Below are 27,082 nucleotides of genomic sequence, written 5' to 3' on the forward strand. Positions count from 1 at the left end.
GCTTGAGTTTCAGAAATCTTTATTCCATATTTAGCAATTTGGTTCAAATATTTTTCCTGGGTTTGTAGACTGATTTAAAAGGCCTTTCTTAAGCTTGATAACTATTACTATAAATAGATGCATAATTTAAGAATTTAATAATTCTCGCCAGGCCAGGGTACAGTCTGAAAGCGAGTGTCAGTTGTAGTATAATAGCAGCAGGAGGAAGCAGAATTCAGGATTTAGCCATCAGACAGGGACACATAGATTGGAGACAGGGCTGACCTTTCAGGGACCTCTGCTTCCTCATCAATTTTACCCCTGGAAAATCATCAGATATTATGGATCAAAGCAAGGGAGCCTCGTAGACCAGAAGATTTCTAAGACTTGATTCTAGTTCGTACCCACATAACAATTTAGAAAATACATCTGAACTAGAGTTACCTACGTTTACACAAGACAAGAATCAATATTGAAACATAGGCAGTGTCATTTACTCAAAGGTCCCATATAACAAGGATGAATAAGAACACAGATGTGCTAACTTTTTAGAACCATGGTCTCAACACAGCCAAAGGATGTGTGTGTAGTGAGCTCAGATAGGGTCTTATGTTGTTTTTGCTTTTAATATTATTTCAGTAGAATTTATTTCATTTTAGGTTACAGGAGAAGACATAGAACTATGTCTTCTTATACATTATTTGTGGTTTCGTGTGTCAAACAGATATTTTAACAAATAAAATTTACTTTTGGGTTTCTAGAATCTAGAAAGAAAAATTCTGGAAAACTGAAGCAGTATTGCCTGTCTTCTCTTTCTCACCTACATCTCCCTTCCTGTGGAAAGTTTATAAAAAAACCCTTTTCCCAGGCCTCAGTCTTCCCTTCCTGGCACCTGTTACTTAGTTCAGAGATATAGGCAGATGGTTAAGAATGATGAGAACAAGCTTGTGTTTTACTCCTGGGTTTTACCTTCTTTTCATCCTCCAGCTACTCACACATGCAACAATGAGGAGTTTCACTGCACGTCTGGACGTTGTATCCCCAGACACTGGTACTGTGATGAGGAAGCAGATTGTCCTGATGGCTCTGATGAACCTGACACTTGTGGTAAGAGAATAATAAGCAAGCATGACAAGCCTTATGATGCAGCTAGAGAACCTCTTCCAGCTACTTCCACACACAGAGTTGGCTCATGGCTGCCTAATGTTTGTACTCTGCTCTTACTCTCAGTTAAGATGATGAAACCACTCAGCAGACATTCATTAAAAACCCATTTGTGTAGGGTACTGTGTGGGGAGCTGATCAGGGTGTGGAGGTTGCTGCCTAATAATCATGAAATGAGATTATGTTGGTGATACCCTAATACTGTGCCTGGCTTTTAAACTCCATTGATTTTAATTGACTGTGAATTGGAATTTCTGAATTTGTTTGAGTTCTGGCCCATAAGGCTGTGGGAGGATCCAAGAGTGATTGGAATTATCATATATATGGGGAAGGGGCATATTATGGGCACATGTCCTCCTCCAGTTTATGTGCCGACTTATGAAAGGTAAGGTCCCAGGGTCATCTGAGTTTCCCAAGAAGTTTCAGAGACCCTCTGGTTGTATTCCTGGAGACAGTTGTGCCTATTTATTTGGGGGGTGCTATTAACCTTAAAAGTTCTAATCTATATCCGTGCACATTTTTTTAATATAACTGTCATTGCTTTTTTATCTGGCAATAAATCAGTCTACAAACTATGACCATGGCCGGCTGCCTGTCTTTATAATGTTTTATTAGAATGCAGCCACGTTTCGTCTATGGCTGCTTTTGTGCTACAATGGCAGTGTCAAGTGGGTGTGACAGAGAACATATGTCCTGTAAGCCTAAAATATATGCTATCTGGTTAAGAGAGACATATGCTATCTGGTTGCACAGTCTTCACATTCCTTTTTAATGGCAGTATGATATTCCATTGAGTGGTTATATTATCTTTGAGTTAACTGCCTCTATTTTAAGCACTTCGATTGCTTTTATCTTTTCCCTTACTATAAATACAGCTGCAGTAAAATCATTATATACAAAGCTTTTTATTTGGGGGGTATTTTCTTAGTACCATTTTCATAATTTTACAGCTGAATCCAGAATGTTTTCTATTCCCGTTTTCTCTCAGGTTCAAATACTGTGGCTAATAGTTGGAGAGTGGTATTTGATGCTCTTTGCCAAGTTCTTTTTTCCCAACATTGAAAGTTTTGTAGAAAGCAAAGGGCATGTAGAGTTGTGAGGATCTATAAAGGAAATAAATAACTGTTAGGTGAGTAGAATAGTGTTAGAGATTGGTTTAGATATATGAATGATTGGTTCAAATATATGAAGAGTAAGTATAGTTTCCAGACTTCTCCATGGGAACCAAAGTCCATAACTGCAGTTGGTACCAACTGCCTGTCACAATGAAATAAAGATAAACGCAGAATCTATATAGGAATACATTCTCACAATATGAAGGAGTTTTACTTTATTTTTATTTTTTAAAAGTTTATCTATTTTGAGACAGATGGAGGGGTGTGGTGGAACACTTGGGGGAGGGGCAGAGAGAGGAGAGAGAAAAAGAATCCCAAGCAGACTCCATGCTGCCAGTGAGGAGCCTGACGTGGGGCTCGAACCCAAAAACCGTCTGATCATGACCTGAGGCAAAATCAAGAGTCAGTTGCTTAACTAACTGAGCCACCCAGGCACCCCGGGAGTATCATTTTAAAGAAATAGTAAGATGTATACAAAAAAGCAAAATTTTCATTTTCTTAGACTTCTCTAATCTCCCTCCCCAGAGATAATCACTGCTAAGGGTGAGTGTGAATTCTCCTTACCTTTTTCTGTATATCCTAATATATAGTTTCAAAAACACAAATGGAGAGCTCACTATGCATATCTGTCTGTAGCGTTGCCCATTTCAGCTTAACAACATCTTGTCAGCACTTTAGCAAACACAGAGCTACTTATTCCTTTTATCTCAAGGATGGACGGCCCGTGTGTTGTTTCCTTTTCTTAACTGATGGATGGTGAGGATATTTCCATTTTTTCACTATGAAAAATAATACTGGAATGAACATCCTTTTAGAAACCTCTTGGTGCATATGTGGGAAGATTCTTAAAGGCTGGATTTCTAGAAGTGTGCTGTGTGTGTGTGTGTGTGTGTGTGTGTGTGTGTGCGCCAAAGGGACCGTGTCTCTTTGTAGGCTGTAATCATGTGTACTCCTTCCTTAGCAGCTTATGAAAGGTCCTGTTATCCTTACTCTTATCATTGGGCTGCCTTTTTCATAGTTAAAATTTAATGTACTTTGCCCTAGGTTAATTTTGAGAGGCCCCTGGGTGTGTGGACCTGTGACAAATAGTTGATAGGTACATGTGGGGTTATGATGGAAGAATTTGAATCAGTGATGGCTAATTTAAAGCGTAAGGGTGTCTTATCAGTTTAATTCAACAAATATTTCTTGAGCACTTAGGTTCTAAGCACTTCCAGACTATGTCAGCAAAGAATTCGAAGATCCCTGTCCACATGGGGCTTATATTCTAGTGAAGGGGGACAGGCAACAAAACAAGTAAGTGAATGGTATAGCACGTTGAAAGGTGATAAGTGCTATGGAGAAAAGCAAAAAAGAGCGGAAGACAGGGATCAGTCATTCTCGGGGATGGTTTGTGCCAAACAAAGTGTTTTTGAATGAAAAGTAGATTTAAGAATGAAATGAATGAAATAGTTATTTATACCCTCTTGGGAAAAGACTGTTATTCCTCTATCATGCCTGAAAGGGAATATCGAGTCTCATCCTGGTAACAAAAGATAATGAGAGCTTTGCACTGTCAGTCAAGTACTTCAATCTCAGAACATTGGTCACTGGTACAACACTCCTTGGAAGACCCAGCATAGCTGTACACAGCTGGGTAATGCTCTGTTTCAGGTGTTTAGACAGTCTGTGGGATAGCAGGCTTCTGTTAAGATTTTTGGACTACAGACCACTTTTCCCCTGAGAGTGTTTTATATCTTTTCTCAGAATACCATGAAGCAACATGTTTAAGTAATGAGTTCAAGTGTGACAGTGGGAGGTGCATACGAAGAGAATGGATCTGTGACGGTGATAATGACTGTGGGGACATGAGTGACGAGGATGAAAGGCACCACTGCGGTAAGTGAAACCATTCATTCCTCTGCAGAGTCACATTCCATGGAAGGTTGGGAGATTAGTTTTTGTGTCTTTGGAGAGTATGATTGTCAGCAGATTCCTCTTTGGTTGTGTACTGGTAAAATGTTACCATCTTTTTCCACTCTGAAATTGTTTGATAGCATCCACTTCAATGCTTCAATTTGATAAAAATTATTTTAATATTTTTTGTCTTTCTCTTGCATTTAGCTAGCAGAAATAATGTCCTACATTTCTGAAGCAGATAAAGAGAACTCAATCTTTTTTTAAAATTTTTTTTAAATTTAATTTTTTTTATTTTTTAAGTTACATCCAAGTAAGTTAGCATACAGTGCAATAATTATTTCAGGAGTAGATTCCAGTGATTCATCCTCTACATGAACATCCAGTGTTCATCCCAACAAGGGTTTTCCTTAATGCCCCTTGCCCATCCCTCCACCCACAACCCCTCCAGCAGCCCTCAGTTTGTTTTCTACATTTAAGAGTCTTTTATATTTTGTCCCCCTCCCTGCTTTTATATTATTTTTGCTTCCCTTCCCTTATGTCCGTTTTGTATCTTAAATTCCACATATGAGTGAAGTCATAGAATATTTGTCTCTCTCTGACTGAAATTTTGCTTAGCCCTCTGGTTCCATCCACGTGGTTGCCAATGGCAGGATTTCATAAGAGAACTCCATCTTTAAACAGCTTTAAACAGTGTAGTAATTAACTGTGCCTCCAGTTTCATGTATTACCTTGTTATTTGGAGGAGTGGGTAGAGGGAGGGTCATTCCTTTTGAGTGGTTTGTGGAACAGACCATGGAGCACCGTTTTCCATTACCAACAGAGCATGGAACTCTTAGCTAAGATGTCTTAGAAGAGCATCTTTCCATGGTAAAACGATAAAAACAATGGCTTGCTGATGTTTGCATTTCATTTCATTGTAACATCTTATGTCATTGACTTTGGTGGTTGTCTCTAGCTCCACATGTACTCAGTGCATTAAAATGGGGAGTTGGCAGCTACACAAACATAGACTGTGGCATGTACTTTCCTCCCAGCTCCACTCAGCAAGACAGCCCCTCCTTTTGTCTCCCATTCATCCACAATGAAATTGGATAAAATACCAGTTCTTTTATTCTGCAGGCATTAATGATTATATTTTAGCATCTCATCTTTTTCCTAACAGTTGTCATTGTTGCTGAAAACTCTTGTTGACATATTTCCCTCCTATATACCCTAATTCTACTTAGGTGGTAGCTGTAATGTAGTTGAAAAAGCCCTAAATTTTGAGGAAAAAAAAAAAAAGACCTAGGTTTGAATCCCTAGGTCTTTAGAAAGGTCTGTGACTTGGACCCATCTGGTTAACCACTTTGAACTTTAATTTTTATCTGAAGAATTGGCATAAAAATACCTATCCCGCATTGTGTGTGTGTGTTTTTTTAAAGTATTTATTTTGAGAGACAGAGTGTGGGGGAGGGGCAGAGAGAGGGAGATAGGGAGAGAGCAAATACCAAGCAGGTTCTGCACTGTCAGTGCTGAGCCCGAAGCGGGGCTCGATTTCATGAACTATGAATTCAAGAGCTCAATGCTCAACTGAATCACCCAGGCGCCCCTCATGTTGTGTTTTTGTAATTACAGTTTGTTAGCCAAAAATTGTTATCAAGTATAGGGCATTTTTGGTGTAAAGATAACAAAATGGGAGTAGTTTACTGAAGCTCCAAGGGAAATACATGATTTTAGATCAATTATGTGGAAAACTAAGCGAGGTATTTATTTCCTACTTCTGAAAAAAAAAAAATCCAAGGTCCAAAGCAATTAAAATGGAATTTAGAAGGTATTTTTTATTATAATTTTATTATGATAGTGATTTGTCTATTTGTCAATGTGTTTTTACCCTCATTTGCTTTCATCCCTCAGGCTATTAAATAACATAAAGCAAGAGAAATAATGGCTCAGAATGAATTCAACTGCTAGAATGAGTTGTCATGTGGTTTCTGATTCTTGTGTGCTTTGGTTTCAGACAGTCACAGCTGCTCAAGTTCTGAGTTTCTCTGTGCAAATAACGTGCCTCCATCCAGGAAGTGCATTCCCCAATCCTGGGTCTGTGATGGTGATGCGGATTGTAATGATGGCTCTGATGAGCATCAAAATTGCACAAGGAGATCTTGCTCTGGAAATGATTTCACCTGTAGTAATGGACGGTGTGTCCCACACTCATACAGGTGAATTGGGGATTAACAAATTTCTCAGTAACCTCAAATGTCCAAAGGGGCAGGGGTAGCTTATCCATTAGGCATAGTGACCACAATGCCTAGGGTCCATAGAAATTTTAGTGGCCTATAATAATTTTTGGATTTCTTTCAAAATCAAAGGGAAAAAATGAGAGTTTAGATCAAATAAAGTATTTTAACATATAATATTAATATATTTGCCTTTGTGCCAATGTGATCATTAAGTACAATTTTTAATATTTTCATGGAGAAAGGGGCCCATGATGGTAAAAGGGTTTATGGCTCATGAAAGTTACAATGTGGACCTTGCATAGAGGGCCAGGGAGATTAATGAAGTGGGCTTGATATAAGAAAATTCTTTCCAGAAGTAGGTGACACTCTTGGTTTTCCACTTGGAATAGAGGAATGGGTACAAGAAATTCCTCATTTTCTTCTCTCTGCTATAAGAAAAATAACAAAACAAACATGATCATAAATGGAGCTTGGCACTTACAGCCAATGAAACAGAGGGGAGAGGAAGGTGAGGTAAACTGAGAACACACCTTCTAGCTAAGAGATACAAATGCTGTTCAACATTGTGTGGGAGTGTTGATCTGTTTTTAGGGAAATTGGAAATATGGATTTTCATATGGAATAGTCTGATTTTAAGTGCTGGAAACAAAATTTAAAATCCTAAGAGCACTACAGGTCAAATAGATTCACTGCCCAGCCTGCCAGCATCAGAAACCTCTCCTGTAATATTCTGTTGCTTGATTTCTTGTCACTTTCTCCAAATGGGCCATTCCAAAGGTTTATACTTTTTTGGTGCCCCGCCTTCTCACTATCCCCACATGGCCAATTTTTGGATATACAGGGAAGTAGAGCAGAAAAATCATGTGTAGATTTCAATCCTGATGGACTAGGGGAATAGTAAGAACATTAACAAAAGGAGGGGGTCCAGGAGGGAGTTGGCTCTATGTAGACAGCAAGTCTGATGTCGTGGGACTTCCTGAGGTGAAAATGTGTATCAGGCATTTGGACACATAGAACTGGAGCTAAGAAAAGATGTTGCATGTGCCAAGGTCTGTTAAAAGACATACATGCATACTGATAGCAACAGGAACTGTCAGCTTACAGTTTGCTAAGGAAGGAGATGGAAAAGATACACCATGCTGGTGCAAGATTAGAGCAGCTGAGCTTCTGGAACCATGTGCTTTGGGGCAAGCAGGCCCTCAACAGTACCCGTAAGTACTTCTGGAATCCAGTGTGGTACGGAACTGTGTGTTCATGATGGTAGTCCTGAGGAAGCCAGAGAAGGTCAAGTTGCATTCTGTGAATGCTGCAAAAGGAGAAGGGACTTGGCATGATAAATGGTAGTGACGAAGCCCAAGTAGACACAGCTGAGAGTTGGTCGTATTGATACCCTGAAGACATTCAGGAGACAGAGCTGTCTGTCTGTGGTACGGAACTGTGTGTTCATGATGGTAGTCCTGAGGAAGCCAGAGAAGGTCAAGTTGCATTCTGTGAATGCTGCAAAAGGAACAGGGACTTGGCACGAAAAAATGGTAGTGACGAAGCCCAAGTAGACACAGCTGAGAGTTGGTCGTATTGATACCCTGAAGACATTCAGGAGACAGAACTGTCTGTTTTAGTAGTGAGATTGCGTTTCAGTATGCTTTGTCTATATTTAATGGATATGGATGTGTTCTGTGGATTTTAAATTTTCGTAAATGAAAGTGAATAATATATTTTCTCCTTATTTGCTCAAGAGTTCTTTTATGCTCTTCTGCTATTTGTTCTTCTGAATTCAGTAAATATTTAGTATCATCAGTTTGAGATATATTCTGAAAACCTAGCCTTAGGAGCTACAGAAGAGAATTGTATCAGATCGTAATTTTTTATGTCAGATTCTAGATTTCTCTACTTCCTTTCTGAACTTTCTGAGTTCTGTCTCATTACATTACTACTGTGATCTTTCAGCTGACTTCCCCTGTCCTACCAAACTTTTATTGATTGCATCTTTTCCTTTCTTTGTTCCTTACTTCCTCCCATTCTTCCTCCCTCTCTCTCCCTCTCTCCCTCCCAAGTGGTTGTTTTTTGTTTTTGTTTTTGTTTTTGCCTCAGCTTTCTGAATTGCTTAGCCAAGAGCTATGGCAGAGCAACAACAACAAACAACGACAAATACTTCTTATCTGGACACAAGAGCAATAGAGTCTAACATAACCCTGGGTTCTCTTCTTTTTGCCAGTAGTTGCTACTAATAGCCCTCTTAATGTGCATCCTTTTGCTTGCTTGGCAGAGTGTGTGTTCCCCCATTTTGTATGGTGATATAGGAGATCAGTTTTCCTATTGATTTTTTTTTTCTTGGCTCATTATGATGTTGCTGAAGAACCTGGATGAGGCTGAGTTGTGAGCAGCTTTCTGGAATATTGATGTGCTGTGATGTCCAAAAACCTGGTGATTTGCTTTTCTAAGTTCAGAGTTGGATCTAAACTATAGGATAGACACCATCAGTGTTTCAGATCATTTGGAAATGAGTTAAATAGGTCCCAGGACACCAAATGGGGTTAAACCAGCTTCCTCTGATCACAGCTTTTTTTTTTTTTTACCGTTACATGCACTCATTTTGTTATGAATCACTTTGTCAGTGCCCTAGGTTTGTGGGTGGCATTGCTGATTAGCGACCTGACCATAGATCAGTTGTAAAATTGACCACATTCAGCTTTCGTACCTTAACATCTTTTAATACTGTGCCTCTAGCTCCTATGCCCTCCATGGTAAATCCTTTTATGAACTGTCAAACATTAGCTTTACCAATCCTTGTTCAAGATTCCTTTATACTTATGAATTCCTTTATTATGAATTTCATGATTCCTTTATACTTATGTTTTGTTACTGTCAACGAGACCCTCATCAGTAATCATAACTTTCATGGGATTTTGAAGTAATATAGAGAGGAGAGACCAGTCTGGCTCACAGAATTTCAGGGAACTATGTTGTCCTCGTGATGCCTGGGAATGCTAGGTCCACGGACTATAATAGGAAATGCCTTGTTCCTTTGCCCTCAGCCCATACTTTTAGTTTTTCCTCCTTCCCGTCACCATGACCACTCACATCTCATGACAGGTAGCAGGGTATCATAAATAAAGATGGAAGGAACAGGACAATGAAAACATTACTGCAATTGGAAGATATGTTAGGGGACACATAATAATCTCATCATTTATAATATATTTTCACTTGGGTATGGCCACTTCTATCACATGGCTATGCAGGATATTTCCCGTGCCCATAAGTTGTCATCATTATCTGATGAATAGATATTATGAACACCAAAACTATAACAGTTGTGTTTAATTAGTCAACTGCTTAAAAATGAATATGATTATTTTTAATATCTCTAGATCCACATGTCTAATGGTAGCAACCAGCACCTGGGGAAATTATATGGAATGCTAAATATTAGATTCTTCTTGAGCTGGAGATTGGTGGGGTTCCCTCTCTGGGGGAGAGGGAACTAAGGACATGGGTGGTCTTGTTACTGAAATGGTTCACCTGATGTTCAGGTAGAAGAAGAAAGCAAAGTCCCAAGTAGGTGATAGTTGAGACTTGTCAACCTTTCAAAGTGTGGTACTGGGTCTCATTACACAGGTGTGACCGGCGCGATGACTGTGGTGACTACAGTGATGAGAGGGACTGCTTGTACCCCACTTGCAGTGAGAGCGAGTTTACCTGTCAGAACGGGCTGTGCATTTATAAGCAGGAAGTCTGTGATGGGGAAAATGACTGTATAGATGGATCTGATGAGGAGGAGCACTTGTGCCACACTCCAGAGACTACGTGCCCCCCTCATCAGTTCAAGTGTAACAACGGGAACTGCATCGATATGGTAAAAGTCTGCAACCACCTAGATGACTGCTCAGACAACAGTGATGAGAAAGGATGTGGTGAGTATAGCAGAAGCTTTGGGAAAAGGAAAACAGGGAGACTGAATGTGGATTCTCAACCCTTTATGACTCACAGGGACTTCCCAGTCTGTCCTCTAAATAGTATATCACTAGGAAATTACTATTGCTTGTCTATCAGAACGCAAGGATTTCTTGGTATATAAGGTCAGTACACAAACATTGTTCAGCTAATTCATCAGTTGGGCAGTTATTATAGAGAATGGAAGATGAACAAATTCATACCATTGGTAGTTAAACAGCATTATTAAACAGGGCAAACAGTGTTGATTCTCTTTGAACCCTTGAAATGACTTGTTGCCTGAGCTGTCCCTCTGCTACGATTCCTTTGCCTATTCATTTTCATCCTCAGGTGACCGAAGGGGAGAGTTTTAAACCCCCTCTCACTCTAACCTCCCCAGGTAAACCGGTTGAGCATTTATAAAACATAGAATTAATGGGAACATGTTATCTTCCCTGCGTAGTTTCTGGGTGAGCTTGGCTATGTGTCACAGGACCAGCTACAAGTACACTTAGGAGGCTGCTGGCCGGCTCATCCTATCTTATGAGAGCCAAATGTCTACATCTCTTCCCAGCTCCCTGTTCAGTGATGTCGCCCTGGTAACCTGGAATTGGTCATGTGAGAGAGTCATACCATGGAAATGGCAGATGCTACAAATCATAGCATTCCTCTACCTACCCGCCCCCCCTCCCTGAGATGCTGTTTTACCAGCATAACATCTGCCAGGCTCTTTCCTTTTGCTCTTCTTTCTCCTCTCTCCCGCCATTTTACTTTTTAAATTATTAGTTACAAGGAGAGTAGCAGGTATAGGATTAGAAGTCAAACTTAATCTTACTAGTTATATTAGTTGTTCACCACCAGTGAAGCATTAAGTAGGGGAGGAAGTTGAAAAATGGTGACTTTTGAATAATCTATGGCCTTTAGAAAGCCCTTATTGTCTGTCTTCCTTTAGCATGTTTCATTAAGAATTGGGCCGTCGAGTGGGAAGCTTGACCCATTATGGTGGGTCCTTGGTGGACATTTTAGCTTCTCTAATACCTGTCTTTTACTTACAGGTGTTAACGAATGCAATGACCCTTTACTAAGTGGCTGTGACCAAGACTGCACAGACACCCTCACCAGTTTCTATTGTTCTTGCCGTCCTGGTTACAAGCTTATGTTTGACAATCGGAGTTGTGATGATATTGATGAATGCAAGGAGACGCCCTTTGTCTGTAGCCAGAAGTGTGAGAATGTAATAGGTTCTTACATCTGTAAGTGTGCCCCAGGCTACCTCCGAGAACCAGATGGAAAAAGCTGTCGGCAGAACAGTAACATCGAGCCCTATCTCATTTTTAGCAACCGTTACTATTTGAGAAATCTAACTCTAGATGGCCATTTTTACTCCCTCATTTTGCAAGGACTGGGCAATGCTGTGGCATTGGATTTTGACCGAGTAGAAAAGAGACTGTATTGGATTGATGCAGAGAATAAAGTCATTGAGAGAATGTTTCTGAATAAGACAAACAGGGAGATAGTCATAAACCACAAACTACCAGCTGCAGAAAGTCTGGCCGTAGACTGGGTTACCAGGTAAGAAAACATGGAGGAGCTTTTTAAAAGTTAAAAGGGCTTTTAAGAAATATTATAGGCAATGTTTTCAGCTTTGTAAAAATATTTGTTTGTCTATTTATTTGAGACAGAAAAACAGAGTGAGCAGGGGAGGGGCAGAGGGAGAGAGGGAGACAGATTCCCAAGCAGGGTCCGCACTGTCAGCTCCGAGCCCAATGTGGGGCTTGAACTCAGGAGTCATAACTTGAGCTGAAACCAAGAGTCGGACGCTTAAATGACTAAGGCACCCAGGTGCCCCTGTTTTTATCTTAGTAGAGAATTGAATCCAAGCTTGTGGACACCTCATTCATCAGGATTTACCCAACTGAATTAACTGGCAATGCTTGTAGATTTATGCATACTCATTTCCTCATTCTCATCCTTAAAAGGATGCTGCCATGCTAATAGTTAAATAGTCTGAACATCCAGGTTGGTTGGAACAGGGGTCCCCTCTTGCAAGGAGACACTCATTCTCCTTCCAGTTGGAACTGACCATCAGATCTTAAATGACCCTCAAATTCTAGAGGGCATTGAATCCTTTGCTTTAAGACTGGTGAAAGTCGTGAACCTCTTGCTGAATAAAAGCACTTAGAACATTTACACTTGCACAACTTTGCATTGGTTTTAGAAGGTTCATAGATCCCTCAAAGCCTCACCTACGCTGATGGTAGATTAAGGACCACAGATTAAGAATAGAAAATAAATGGATAGCAATATATTTAGAACTGAAATATCCTTGAGGTAGAAGTTTCTAAAAGATTCTAATAAGTGTCTGAAGGTTCTTAAGTTTGATTAAGTAAGATTGCCCAGAATAAGCAACTCATTTTGTCAGCCTAGTCTGACAGGGCCAGGGAGGGGTAAGGTTTCTCTGTATCTTAAGGTTGTCATAATTCAGAGTTCCTTCACGCAGTCTCAATAATTCACTTAGACAAGTCTGCTTCCTCGGCTCTCTCATATGACACTAATTGCTTTCCCTTCTGTGACCCTGCTCCTCTAAGCCTTTACATTGCCTGAGAAGGATGCCCTATGCTGCATTATGAAAGTAAAGCCAAAATCCTTATTCAAGCTGTGGCCCCAGAATTCCCTATGTGACAATCTCTTTAAGGTGGGAATTGTAGTTCATAATCTTGAATCTTCTGTTGCCTCATTGCAGGAAGGTTAGTTTCCTGTTTCCCCTTGCCCCTGTTTTCTTGGGGGAAAGTGCCTTCTAGCAGCGGTCTTTGTGATTCCACCATAGTACGGATAGGAAACTTGGTAGCTAAACCGTTTAACAAGCAAAATGGCTTTATCGGTAACTCCTGGCCTTTCATTTCAGAAAACTCTACTGGGTGGATGCCTACCTGAATTGCCTCTCTGTCTCTGACCTTGATGGTCGATACCGCCGCAAGTTGGCCGAGCACTGTGTGGATGTCAACAATACCTTCTGCTTTGAAAATCCCAGAGGAATTGCCCTCCACCCTCAATATGGGTATTGTCTCCCTGTCATCTTGGGCTCTTCTCTCATGCCCTTATTCTGCCTCTGTAACCAAAAAGGCTGTTCACATACTTATCTCAAGGCCAATATCTTGCTGGGATTTGTCTTCTGCTTTTCTTAACTGGTAAATGGTTTAGTTATAATGGGTAGAAGCATGGCATACTCAAATGATATTCATCAATTGTTCTGTTTGCTATGACATACCATTTCACTTTTCAAGTCACCTGTTTTGGCTGCATGCAGAGAAAATTGAGGTTAAAAAAAAAACCAAAACACCACCTCTACTGAACTGTCCATGTGAAACCCACTGAAATCCCCAGTTAATCATGTTCATTCTTGAGCATTTCCTATACATCATCCTTTTTAAAGATTGTTTTCTGTTAGTTCTCTTTCCTTTCTGAGAGACTCTGTAGCATGTCAGTTCTATGTCTCTATTTGGAGAAAAGCTATGTCTTTTGGCTACTGACTTCTTTCGGCTTCAAGGACTGACCCTTTGTGTTTTCTCCAACAGGCATGTCTACTGGGCAGACTGGGCTCACCGAGCATACATTGGGAGAGTAGGCATGGATGGAGTGAATAAGTCTGTGATTATTTCTACCAAGATAGAGTGGCCCAATGGCATCACCATTGACTACACCAACGATCTACTCTATTGGGCAGATGCCCACCTGGGTTACATTGAGTATGTACAGAAAAAAGGATAAAGTAAACTGGGCAACTGTTTATTCCAGGGCTTCTGTTGCCAGTGTGTTATTCCCAGGCAGCTTCTAACTGCCTGTGTGTTAGAAGTCACTTGGAAGTCATTCTAAACAAAACTGCCTATAGGCAATTCACTGAGCTCTGTGGTTATGGTATAGTAGAAAGAATGTGAAGATTGAAGCCAGATCGATTAGGTCCTGGTGCTTTCATTTCTTACTGCTTTTTCATCTAGGAAATGGAGGTAGTAAACTCTCCCTTATTATAGACAGCTTGGTGCTCAACTCGTCTTAATTTTCTTATCCCTTTTTTAACCTGTTTTTTTTTTTTTAATTTAATGTTTATTTTTGAGAGAGAGAGAGTGCACGCGCGTGCGCATGAGTTGGGGAGGGGCAGAGAGAGAGGGAGACACAGAATCTGAAGCAGGCTCCAGGCTCTGAGCTGTCAGTGCAGAACCTGATGTGGGGCTCATATTCACGAACCGTGAGATCATGACCTGAGTTGAAATAAGACGCTTAACCGACTGAGCCACGCAGGCACCCCTAACCTTTTTGTTTTTAAAATTGAGACATATAACATTGGTCAATAAGGTCTTGAAGTTTTCCTGTAAGTTACCATAAGTTATCATGTTTTGGAGATATTTTTAATGTTGTATGTCTAACATCAAATTTCTTTTTTTTTTTAAATTTTTTTTTTCAACGTTTATTTATTTTTGGGACAGAGAGAGACAGAGCATGAACGGGGGAGGGGCAGAGAGAGAGGGAGACACAGAATCGGAAACAGGCTCCAGGCTCTGAGCCATCAGCCCAGAGCCCGACGCGGGGCTCGAACTCACGGACCGCGAGATCGTGACCTGGCTGAAGTCGGACGCTTAACCGACTGCACCACCCAGGCGCCCCTAACATCAAATTTCTTAGCTGCTAGCTCGTTCCACTTCCCATTTGAGTTTTAGGGTCTACTCTAAAATTGATATCAGTATTTTGACATAGACTCATAGCAATGAGCAAGGCAATAGAACTGGAAGGACCTGGAAATCTGGCCATAGATGCTCTGTGATATCTTGAAATCAGAAAGCCTCCTCTGGAATTTTATTTGTCTGGAAAAGTACTCATCAATAGTGCCCAAGGAATGATTCATAATAAATGTGCTGCCAGGGTATGCAAAGTGAAGCCTTCAGGCCTATACTTTCACTCAGTTAGTATATTCCTTGCAGGTGACACTGAGAACCTCGCTGTCTCTTAAGAACAGCTTCTCCTCAGAAATGTTCGTGAAAAGGCAAAATCCCAGCTTTATATTGCTATCCTCTGATTTCTTCCAGTGACTTAGGAAACAAAAATTATGTCCATCCCAGGATATCAAAAGGATGTTGAATGGAGAACATTAATGTAAGAGGTTATAAGCCTATAAGAGCTGAACCAGCTGCATCTGTAGCAAAGCAACCATGGTTAGGATTTAAGGATTGTTGAACTCCTGTGGCTATTCCTATTTTTTAAGCATGGCTCTTTCAATTTTTACATCTTGTGTTCAGCTAAAATATGTTTTAAGTTTGGTTTTTGTTTAATTAGAGTCTAAGAGTTTCGGGGAGGATCTGAGTGGGCTTCAGTTACCACTAGAAGGTAGAATTTTATTAATTGATTTTTCAGTTCATCTATCCCTAAAGCTATTAGAAGAAAGGAGTTAGCTTCATTAAGTGACTCTTCCTCCCACCCTAGGTATTCTGATTTGGAGGGCCGCCATCGACATACCGTGTATGACGGGACACTCTCTCACCCCTTTGCTATTACCATTTTTGAAGACATTATTTATTGGACAGATTGGAATACAAGGACAGTTGAAAAGGGAAACAAATATGACGGATCAGATAGGACTGTCCTGGTGAACACAACACATAAACCGTTTGACATCCACGTGTATCATCCATACAGGCAGCCAGTTGGTGAGTACGTGACTGAGAAGCCTGGCCCAGTTGCTTTAGTTTCTATGCATGCCATTCTTATTTCTTTAAGCATAAACATAATTTATAAAGAGAATGACATCACTTGTTAGTGTTTCCTGCAAAGCATATGGGAAAGGCTGCTTATAACTTTTTTTTTTTTAATTTAAATTCAAGTTAGTTAACATACAGTATAGTCTTGGCTTCAGAAGTAGAACCTAGTGTTTCATCACTTACATATAACACCCAGTGCTCATCCCGACGGGTGTCCTCCTTAAAGCCAATCACCCATTTAGCCCATTCTCCCACCCACCTCCCCTCCAACCCTCAGTTTCTTCTCTGTCTTTAAGAGTCTCTTATGGTTTGTTTCCCTCTCTGTTTTCATCTTATTTTTCTTTTCCTTTCCCTATGTTCATCTGTTGTGTTTCTCAAATTCTGCACATGAGTGAAATCATATGATGTCTGTGTTTCTCTGACTTATTTTGCTTAGCATAATACTCTCCAGTTCCATCCACCTTGTTGCAAATGGCAAGATTTCATTCTTTTCATTGCCGAGTAATATTCCATTGTATTAACATACCGCTTCTTCTTTATCCATTTATCAGTTGATGGACATTTGGTCTCTTTCCATAGTTTGGCTATTGTTGATAGTGGTATATAACTTTTTTTTTCTTAACATCTGGTTTATTCTGGGCTTTTGTTTTTAATAAGAATTAACAATTGTTATGTTGCTGTAGTTACTGAGCTGAAGTATTTGGTGAGAGGACTGAAGTATTTTAAAGTGGGTTAAAAATATCATGACATTTCACCCCTAAATACTTAAGAAAGCACCTTTGAAAAATAAAGGCATTTCCTATGTAACCATAATAAATAGTCATTCCATAATACCAATCTATTCAATGATTGATTTAAAGGAAATGTTTAAAAGAAAATTACAATAATTATAAAACATCATTTATTAAGTGTCTGTGTATGACATTTTATGTGTTAAACATATGTTATGCTTGTCATCTGGAAGGTAATAATGTTAAGAGCAACACAGTGTCTCATAAGTTAGGGAAAATTTTTTCTTTTGAACTAATATTCCTCATCATGTAGTTAAAACCATTGTATAATTTAAAGATAATCTAGCAAAGGTCTGGAATATGCTTTGGGGATAGAATGGATTTTGTGGCCCTGCTTTGTTGTGGTGTTTTGTTAAAACATGATAAACTTATAAGTAAGGAAAAATGAGAATTGGCAAAATAAGGATATTCAGGTCCTCCCACCCCCTGGAAGTGAATACTTTTGATATTATTTAAACAGAAGTTCAAATTAGGGGCGCCTGGCTGGCTTAGTTGGTAGGGCACAGACTCTTGCTCTTGGAGTCTTGTGTGTGAGCCCCATGTTGGGGATAGAATTTACTTAATAATAAAATATAAGTTCAAATTAATCTTTACCTCCAAGTGATGACCCAGAAAATTAGTAAAGGTGCTACTGCACAGTTTACCTGTTTGCTTCATTCTTGGCCATACTTCTATTGCCCATATTCTCAGAATGAAAGAAAAATTTCTAGCATCTGCTAGAAATTAAAACTGTTAGGTTCTGGGCACATGAACTTAAGCTAAGTTCCCCACCTGATCTCCAAAGACTTTGAGAAACACATATTTTCCAGTCCTAAACACCAGTGGGTATGCCTTACTTCTGGTAGCACATAGATCAGTTTTCTCAAAGCATAGCATTGCTTACACAGTTCTACCATCTATCCTATTTATGAATTTTTGGAAAAAGCATGTAACTGGGATAATGCTTTTTCGTATGAGAGGTGACTAGTTTGATTAGGTGAGCAGTCAGCTCACCTGTGCTTGATATTTTAAATGAATGAACATATATTTTCCTTCTTTCACTAGTGAACAATCCCTGTGGGGCCAACAATGGTGGCTGTTCTCATCTCTGCCTCATCACAGCAGGAGGAAATGGATTCACCTGTGAGTGTCCAGATGACTTCCGAACCATCCATATGGGTGACCTCAACTTCTGCCTGCCCAAGTGCTCTAGCACCCAATTCCTGTGTGCTAACAATGAAAAGTAAGGCTCTCTCTTCCCTCACCCCACTGCCTCTCCATCCCTGTGGACACCCATTGAACTTCGAGGGTCCAAAGGATGGGAATTTCCTAATAAACTCAGATTTTGGGTAATTAATGTATGTGGTTCGTTCGGAATGCACCAAGACTCTCTGTCTCCAAGTTCAGATAATATCTCCCATGAATAGAAGCTATTTATTAACCAAAAGGTCATACCTACATATGCAAGTATTTATATTTTAGAGAGAAAGCAAACTGTGTTTTTTATTTCTAATAAATTGTTCTGGGTATCAGGCCCAAGACTGTATATGTGCACACTGAAAGATAGTCCTCAAGAGTTGTAGAATTTCTTTCTTTCCCACTCATATACTGGCCTAGCTTCTTAGTTAACTATGCCAGAGGATCCAGGATTATACATTTAAATCCATTTTTGATCATTGGTGTCTGTTACAAAACATGCCCACAGGTTATTTCCCTGACAATGGCTGTAGGCCACTGATGACTGAGTCAGGGGGAGGTGTTAATTCAGATCATGGCATGTAAGATTCAAGGGCAGATTAGTCTGCTTAAGTAAAATATCTTAGATTAAGGATCTAGCATATGCCTATCTTGACCTAGGCTGTCAATAAATGTAAGTGCCCTCTACCTTTCCAACCAATACCTGTATGCCTTTTATGTCACCCCAGCAGATATTGCTAACCAATTCCTGCTACCAGAATCACAACCCCAAACACACACTCCACTGTCTTCTGTGGCAGGAGTTTAATCGTTAGGTCAAAGCATTTTTTCCAGCATGCATTTGAGTCTTAACCAACCTGTTCCATCTTATCTAGTTAGTTATATTTTCTCTGAAAATACACCACAGTAAATACTCCTGCGTATTATCACCTGGGATTCAGGTTTGACATCTTCTCTCTGGATAGCCTCTCCTACCAAGTGTTTTGCTAAGAGAAGTGCTGCATTTTGTCTGTCAGGTGTATTCCTATCTGGTGGAAATGTGATGGACAGAGAGACTGCTCGGATGGCTCTGATGAACCAGTCCTTTGCCCACAGCGCTACTGCCCATTAGGCCAGTTCCAGTGCAAGGATGGCAACTGTACCAGCTCGCACTTCCTGTGCAACGCTCACCAAGATTGCCCTGATGGCTCTGATGAAGACCAGATTCTTTGTGGTGTGTTGAATTGCTTTATGCCTTCTTTGCCCATTTCTTTTTTTTAAATTTTTTTTTAACATTTATTTATTTTTGAGACAGAGAGACAGAGCCTGAACAGGGGAGGGGCAGAGAGAGAGGGAGACACAGAATCTGAAAGAGGCTCCAGGCTCTGAGCTGTCAGCACAGAGCCCGACGCGGGGCTCGAACTCATGGACTGTGAGATCATGACCTGAGCTGAAGTCAGACGCTTAACCGACCAAGCCACCCAGGCGCCCCTCTTTGCCCATTTCTATAGCAGATTGTGTGCGATTGTGATTCTGTGGGGATTTTCTGCATGCCGTAACTCAAAAACTAGTCCACAGTCCTAGAAGAAATGTCGCGTCCATACTATATTTTTATAAAGTAAGGTCTTTATAGGGCAAACAGTTGAGGTAGGTCATATGTCATCTGCATCCTGTGATTCTTTACCATGTGCTCTGCATAGAATCCTCCTGGGGCGCTAACATTGAGGGCGAAATGAGGGTTTCCCACTCTCGTTTTAAACAAGGACTCTCGTGTGTAATATTTATTTGTGTTTTCATTTTTAAAAGCCAAGAAGGAAACCCTCCAAATGAAAAACAACACATTAATAACAACAAACGTGAAGTTTGAAACACGTTGTCCATTAGGAGAACAGGGAGAGGAGAGGGTGAATTTAGTATGCCATCAGAGAGTAGTCTTGAACCCCTAATTCTGCATGCAAGAGAAAGATATTTATGAATTTGGGAGACGGTCATAGTCAAAAGAGTAACTGACTATGTAATTGTGCTGGTTGACAATAAGCGCATTAGGACATGAGTCCTCTGAAAAGAAATTGTGATCAGGCTCTCCAAGATCCATCAGCGTAAATTAGGAGCTTCTTTTCCTAACACCTTGCAACGCAATGCCCCTGCTTGCAGAGCATCACCGCTGCGAGTCCAACGAATGGCAGTGTGCCAACAAACGTTGCATCCCAGAAGCCTGGCGGTGTGACTCGGAGAACGACTGCGGGGATAACTCAGATGAAGATGTTTACAACTGTGCCAGCAGGATCTGCCAGCCAGGCTATTTTAAGTGTGCCAATAACCACTGCATCCCTCAAGGCTGGAAGTGTGATGTGGACAATGACTGTGGAGACTACTCCGATGAGCCGGTGTCAGAATGCAGTAAGTGGGAGGAACATGCATGACCCGGATCAGGAAACCAAGGGGCCCCTGCTTTGGCCCCATGGCACACTTCCCATTGGCTCTCCCTGCTAACTCTGGCACTGCAAGGCCAAGTATGGCTTGCAGGTGGAACCAGACCCAGTTTTGAAAGTGTCTGATTCCTCCTCTCGAGACCCCGAATATCTTACTACCCAGAATATTTCGTTTGTTTAGCGCTTTCTCATTTGAGCCTTAGGGCAACACTGTGAGGTAGGGAATGTATTACCAATTCCCATTTTACAGATGAGGAAACTGAGGTTCACATTAAGTGGATGATCACATTTGTATTTCGTGGTAGACCTGACACCCAGGTTTCTTTTTGCTTCAAGCCTGGTTCTCCCCCACCCCAGCCCCCATAGTTATCCTGTAACACAAATGAGTGATACTGGGATAGTGAGGAAACTTAAGACACTTTCTGTTCTTGGTAAATAGATCACACCTAAAACAGACACATGTTGCCAGAATTAATCCAGTTGGTAACATGATAATTGTTACTCCTTAATATGGCAATGGGGAGGTATCTTTTGGTGCTGTTTTCATGCAGGACTGAGACTTCAGTTCTGACTTTGCTATTTCCTCTCTTTTCAGTGAGCCATCGCTGTGACAACCATACAGAATTCAGCTGTAGGACGAACTACCGCTGTGTCCCACAGTGGGCTGTGTGCAATGGTTTTGATGACTGCAGGGACAACAGTGATGAGCAAGGCTGTGGTAGGAGGGGCTGCAGGGGTTGTGGGGGGAAAGCAAGAAAACCTAAGTGTCAGGTGCCATCTAGGAGATGAGAGTGCATTTCCCGTGTCATTATTGTTCGTCTGTTTAGCTCTGGAACAGCACCTTCTGATAACATGGTACATTTTTGTAGCATTTTATCAGATAATGGGGGGAGTTTAGTTTATATCATCTTAAATGAAATCCCATCCCAAAGGATGTTGCAATTGGGCAAGATGTTAAGATATCAGGAACTTATATAACTTCTCCTAAATGTGGCATCCTTATTCACACTTGACAAGTTTAAATTGTCTAATTATATAGATTGATTAAAATTGATGGAAGGATGGTACAGAAAAGATGTGGTATCTGTCTCTAAAAAAATAATTCATCATCAGAGTATTTCTTGTCTGAAGATTTTCATATTCTGAATGTCTCTCTGTCCATACCATCTATTAGAAAGCTGAAGTCACCCCAGCAACATTGACAGAACTTAGGGGCAAAAGGCCCAATGAATTAATAGAATCTGTCCAGGATAGCCATATACTTTCACTTGAAACCCGAATGTCTGTGAGTGTATATGCCAGGCTTAGTTGGAAGAGAGTAAGGAAGATAACAGGTTATTTTAACACCGAATTTAATAACACTGAATTTAATCAACTAAAGGCAATGAGATGGAAATGTTCTATTAGCTCGTGGCATCACTTAATCTTCCTTTCCAGGCCTTTGTTGCAAATTTACAAGCCAGATACCAGTTCATTTTTTGAGCAGTTTCTATGAAAGAGAATGAATCTAATTTGTAGCAGTTTCAAGTTTAAGTAGGATAGGTTCAGGTTAGCCGAAAGAGGGATATTGATAGTGCATGTTGCTGGCGTTCCTCTCTGGGAGCTTTGAGTCTATGGTAGCATAATTCTCAGATTGTCTCGCAAGAAAGCCAGCACTACCTTGGCATTTCTTGACCTTTGGCTTCTGAAATCTTGGCAATGACTGTGCTTTGTAGAGGAGAGGACGTGCAAACCTTTGGGAGAATTCCGCTGTAATAACCACCACTGCATCCCTCTTCGCTGGAAATGTGATGGGCACAATGACTGTGGAGATAACTCAGATGAGGAAAACTGCGGTGAGTGTTCGGGGTTTTGTGTGCCACTAGAGCTGTGATGCTTGTTCTTTTTGTCCATTACTCAGTTGTCTATGCCATTCTTCCTCGATGGGTAGGATGACAATGACCTGACCTCTTGCTTTCGGCTGACTGCTACATTTCTACTTTTTCTTTGGATAAAGACATAAACATCTCCTTTTAAGATGCTTATAATGAAATTTTGGGGAGAAGGATGTTTACCCAAGTATGTTTTTTGCTTGTTAAATTTACTTATATCTAACTTTTTCTACAAAGAACTTGAGGTGACTTATAATAAATCAAGGACAAATATAACAAGATAAATAGAATAGAAAGAAAAAAAATCAGAACGAAGAGAAGTTAAGGAAGGAAAGGTGCTAACCCAAAGACTTTGCTTCTTAAGCACTTGCCCCAAAATGGCCTTAATAGCAGAGGAAAGGCTTGAAGGCTAATGGTTAAATGACTGGTCAGGTTTTAGTTACTCTCTCCCAATGAAGGTGCTAACTACAAAGAATTGGATAGGGAGGTCAAGAAAAGGAATCCAAAGGTCTGGATCATATCAAACTAGATAGTCAGTCTTGAATAACTGGATGTATTCTGAAAACAACTTTAATGAGACTCTGCCCTGAACGTATTATTAGTGATTCATGATATACATGTCAATTTCAGATCGACTAATACGGAATGCATTCTTTTTTTTTAAGTTAGCCTCACACTCAGTTTGGGGTGTGAACTCACAACCCTGAGATCAAGAGTCATATGCTCCGCTGACTGAGCCAGCCAGGTGAATTGTAATATGGAATATATTGTAACTTTGGTCACCTTTTGGAAATAAGAAGTGATCACCGTTTGCCATAGGCAATTGAGAGAATCAGAATGCTGATTGCACCTGCAAATATCAATTGGCTAAAAACTTCTTACATGAAAGTGTGATCCACTGGAATTTTAAATTTGAGAAAGTTCATGTTTAATTCTATTGGAGGTTATCTAGACTATCATGAAATCAACAATTATCTTGAGATTAAATCATATTTGGACAAACCTCTTAATAAAGGCCATTCTTTATATTCTTAAAATTGAGTTAGAAGGTCTCATTTTGGAGGGCAGACAGTCGGCCAGCCCAAGCAAATTGCTAGGACTTGGGACACAGGAGTGCCTTGCACACTGAGGGTATTCAGGCCAACTCACAAGTCTGTCTTCTGTGTGTGATTCCTGGTCCTCACTGATGGCTGTGTGGCTTTCCTTTTCAGTCCCCCGGGAGTGCTCAGAAAGTGAATTTCGTTGTGATGATCAAAGCTGCATCCCCTCTCGTTGGGTCTGTGACCATACCAACGACTGTGGAGACAACTCAGATGAACGAGACTGTGGTAACTGTCAGAGCGCTTTGAGAGGCTTACCAGGGGTTGTGGTAGTAGGGTCAGCATTGTTGACAGAAGTAGGGACTTCAAATGCGACTTTATATGTTTTTTCAGGGTAAAACAATTTTTTTTTGTAATATGTGTATATGTAAACCTTAGCATAACACAGTACCTTCTGTTCTGTATTTTCTATGCTTTTATTCTTAACTTAGAGCAGTCTTGATTAATACAAGGGGGAAATGGCAAGAGATTTTTAAAAATCTCATTTTAACTTAAACATTTCCTAGGAGCAGACTTCAGTCTGCATTGTCCTTATAAATGACAACAACAAATACATTCATTTTTTCCTACTGCTCCCCAGAAAGTGGCCCTCAAGGATATATTACTGTAGTTCCCTGGTATAGAGGCCAGAGGATTAGAATAGGAATCATAAACCCCAAGTGATTTTTTTATAGCTCTTTACTCATTAAGGGTTGGGTCTGGGGATTCAGATTTGTGAGAGAAAGCTGGAGATTATTTAATAGAGGAGAGATAGGTTTTTGAGTGGGGAAAGTATATTTTTTGAGAGTTTATTCATTTGCTAACCACAAGTTGTGCATTTGCTGTGAGCCAGTCACAAAGTTTGGATAGTAATGTGATGAAGTACTTACTATATTCCATGGACCTGACTGAGAATGACAAGGCCTTCTGGAATAACAGTCTTTTCTCTTCAGAGTTGAAGACCTGCCAACCTGGATATTTTCAGTGTCAGAGTGGACACTGTGTGCCTGAACAATCAAAATGTGACGGAACCGCTGATTGTCTGGATGCCTCTGATGAAGCCACCTGTCGTAAGTTCTAGGCACCTGTGGTGCTGTTTATCTGAAATGAACACACATGGCCTAGTAGAACCTCCCTCTCCATCAGCCACCACTTCTTAGATGAGAAAGCCATAGGGATTTTCTATGCATTCATTGATAATTATCAGTTCACTTGGGATTTGAGTCACTGTATCCAAGTAGTTCATAAGTCATTCAAGTGCATTTCATTAACAATATTTTAAATAGAAAATATAGTAAATATCTGTGCTAAGAAAAATAGTTACACATTATTAACTATGATACAAATCATTAATTGGAAAAAAACACAGGTAAACAAGAATATTTGAGCAATGAATTGATGGATATAAAGAACTTGGATTGGGTAGTAGAACATTCTGAATTTATAGCACTAACATTTTTCTAAAGTGCATGATGGCATAAAAAAGTTCTTTAAAACGAAAGCCAATGTGATTATTCACATTTTAGTTTTTATGAATCACTGAATGAATATTCATTGTTGTTGATTGTCTGTGATGGATATTATTGATGTGGTTGCCACATCTTGAAACCTGGTTTCAAAGAAACTGTATAAATGGATGATGGGTAAAGCCAGTACTGACACAGCTGAAGAGTAGCCTTTGCCTCTAAAGAAGAAGTTCAGTGCTATCCACAGAATGACTCACGTCTTTGAAAACTGGGATTGGACAACTGTCCTTAAGAAGTATTCCCTCATTATTCCCTCATGGTTTCAGACAGGCAACAGAACATCTTGATGAATAAGGAAGAGCAGGCTATAATGGAAAGGGCTAAAGGAGAAATAGAAGCTAACTTTTCAAAACTAGTACTTTTTCTAATAATTTGAATTTGTCTCCTCCCCACCCACAGCCACTCGCTTCCCCAATGGTGCATATTGCTCGGCTACTATGTTCGAATGTAAAAATCATGTTTGTATCAGGTCATCTTGGAAATGTGATGGTGATAATGACTGTGGCGATGGTTCTGACGAAGAACTTCACCTGTGCTGTAAGAGGCAGAGAAAGGGCGGGTATGGGAGTGGTGTTATCTGGCAAAATCTCAGAGTTTCTTATGTGGAGCATGTGATACCAGAGAGCAGTTGGACAATTTTTGAATACTAGATGCATGAGTGGCATCACTGTGATTGTACTTGGTCTTCTGCCTTAGATCTGTGTTTGAAACATTCATCACTATTCATTTTTAGCCCAAGGATTTGACAAAAATGCCATGTCAGAATATTTCCTTCCCTTCAGAGAAATTTGATTAGGATGCATTATATTTTCACAGTGGCATCTCAACATTTTTCTTGCTACCTCTTTTCTTGTTAGGAACTGTGCATGTTTTGTTTTGCTTTAACTTAATGGATCTTAATGGATCTTGAAAAATATCTTAAGTATGTGTAACTTTCGAAGAAGTCCTTAGGAAGTTGCTACCTCTGTAAGATCAAGTGCCCACAGCTAGTAAAATTAAACCTTGGAGAGGCAGAGACATAGCCACATGAAAAAGTAACCAACACTGTTTTATAGTGTTGCACCTGTCATTCACAGCAAAGTATTTCTGCAACAGTTCTATTAACAATAATTCCAGTGCCCCTGGGTGGCTCAGTCAGTTGACTATCTGACTGTTGATTTTGGCTCAGATCATGATCTCATGGTTTGTGGGATCAACCCCCCCCCCCCCAAATCAGGCTCTGTGCTGGCATTGCAGAGCCTGATTGGGATTCCCTCTCTTCCCCTCCCCTGCTTGCACTTCTCTCTCTCTCTCTCTCTCTCTCTCTCCTTCTCAAAAATAAATGAACTTGAAAAAATAAATATTAACAACACTTCCAAGAATCAGCTCTTGGATCTGACTCCCCCCCCCCCCGCCCCCCACCAACCAACCTTATTACAAGTTTCTCCTTTTGCTCCTGTGTGTGGTGCAAAAGCAGAAGGAAAATAAAACAGCCAAAGCCTTCCATGTAGAAGAAGAACACATATGTGTGTTGAGTTTACCCAATTCCAGGTACATGCATGGAGGACCATGCCCCTGTACCAAACAAGTAAGGAACCTGGGTTCTACCTTTGGGTTCCTCACAGGTGCACAAGCATCAGCAAGAAGTCTAATTCAACAAAATGAGACAGGGTTCAAATGTGAAATAGCAACTTTAATGTAAGAGAGGTGAGGGAATTCAGGAAGGAAAGTCTGTCATGGTGGGAAACTTGATGCTCTAGAGAGTCAATGACAACTGCAGTCAGAGGGACAAACAGTGGCCTCCTTGCTATTAGGGTAAGAGCTTGTGTAGGGTCCTGCCAGCCTCTCCAGCTTCATGGCTGTCATTGTCCCCCTCATTCCATGCTCCAACTACAAAGATTTTGATTCAGGCCCAAACACCTGCCATGCTCTTTCCCGACTCAGAGCCTTCCCAAGTGAAGCCTCTTCTTATCCCTCCTCCCCCAGAACTGGATTAGGTCTCGCCAGTAGATGCTATCATAGCACATCTAGTTTGTGGCTCACAAGGACAAGCATTGTGGCTTTCTTTCTTTTTAAAATTTTATTTATTCATCTGAGAGAGAGAGAGAATGAGCAACTGAGGGAGGGACAGAGAGAGAGGAGGAAGAGAGAATGCCAAGCAGGTTTCACACTGCCAGTGCAGAGCCCAATGAG

At 40.4% G+C, this 27,082-nt stretch overlaps 1 protein-coding gene across 1 annotated transcript in view; it reads left to right on the plus strand.

Annotated features, from left to right (window-relative positions):
• The window catches only part of LRP2 (LDL receptor related protein 2), a 198,290-nt gene that overhangs the window by 139,884 nt on the left and 31,324 nt on the right, over positions 1-27,082 (plus strand). Inside the window, exons 46-61 of the mRNA XM_047084739.1 lie at positions 967-1,086; positions 4,005-4,140; positions 6,158-6,355; positions 9,995-10,290; positions 11,365-11,881; positions 13,215-13,367; positions 13,885-14,055; positions 15,782-16,005; positions 17,892-18,069; positions 19,040-19,236; positions 20,157-20,402; positions 21,030-21,152; positions 22,150-22,269; positions 23,517-23,633; positions 24,338-24,454; positions 25,310-25,447. Of these exons, the coding sequence (XP_046940695.1) occupies positions 967-1,086; positions 4,005-4,140; positions 6,158-6,355; positions 9,995-10,290; positions 11,365-11,881; positions 13,215-13,367; positions 13,885-14,055; positions 15,782-16,005; positions 17,892-18,069; positions 19,040-19,236; positions 20,157-20,402; positions 21,030-21,152; positions 22,150-22,269; positions 23,517-23,633; positions 24,338-24,454; positions 25,310-25,447 (3,051 nt within the window). The remainder of the gene's footprint in view (positions 1-966; positions 1,087-4,004; positions 4,141-6,157; positions 6,356-9,994; positions 10,291-11,364; positions 11,882-13,214; positions 13,368-13,884; positions 14,056-15,781; positions 16,006-17,891; positions 18,070-19,039; positions 19,237-20,156; positions 20,403-21,029; positions 21,153-22,149; positions 22,270-23,516; positions 23,634-24,337; positions 24,455-25,309; positions 25,448-27,082) is intronic.

This window comes from Lynx rufus, unplaced genomic scaffold (assembly GCF_022079265.1).
Source record: "Lynx rufus isolate CCGP_SWC_20201006 ecotype Redwood Valley unplaced genomic scaffold, mLynRuf1.p SCAF_2, whole genome shotgun sequence".
Classification (NCBI taxonomy): domain Eukaryota; kingdom Metazoa; phylum Chordata; class Mammalia; order Carnivora; family Felidae; genus Lynx; species Lynx rufus.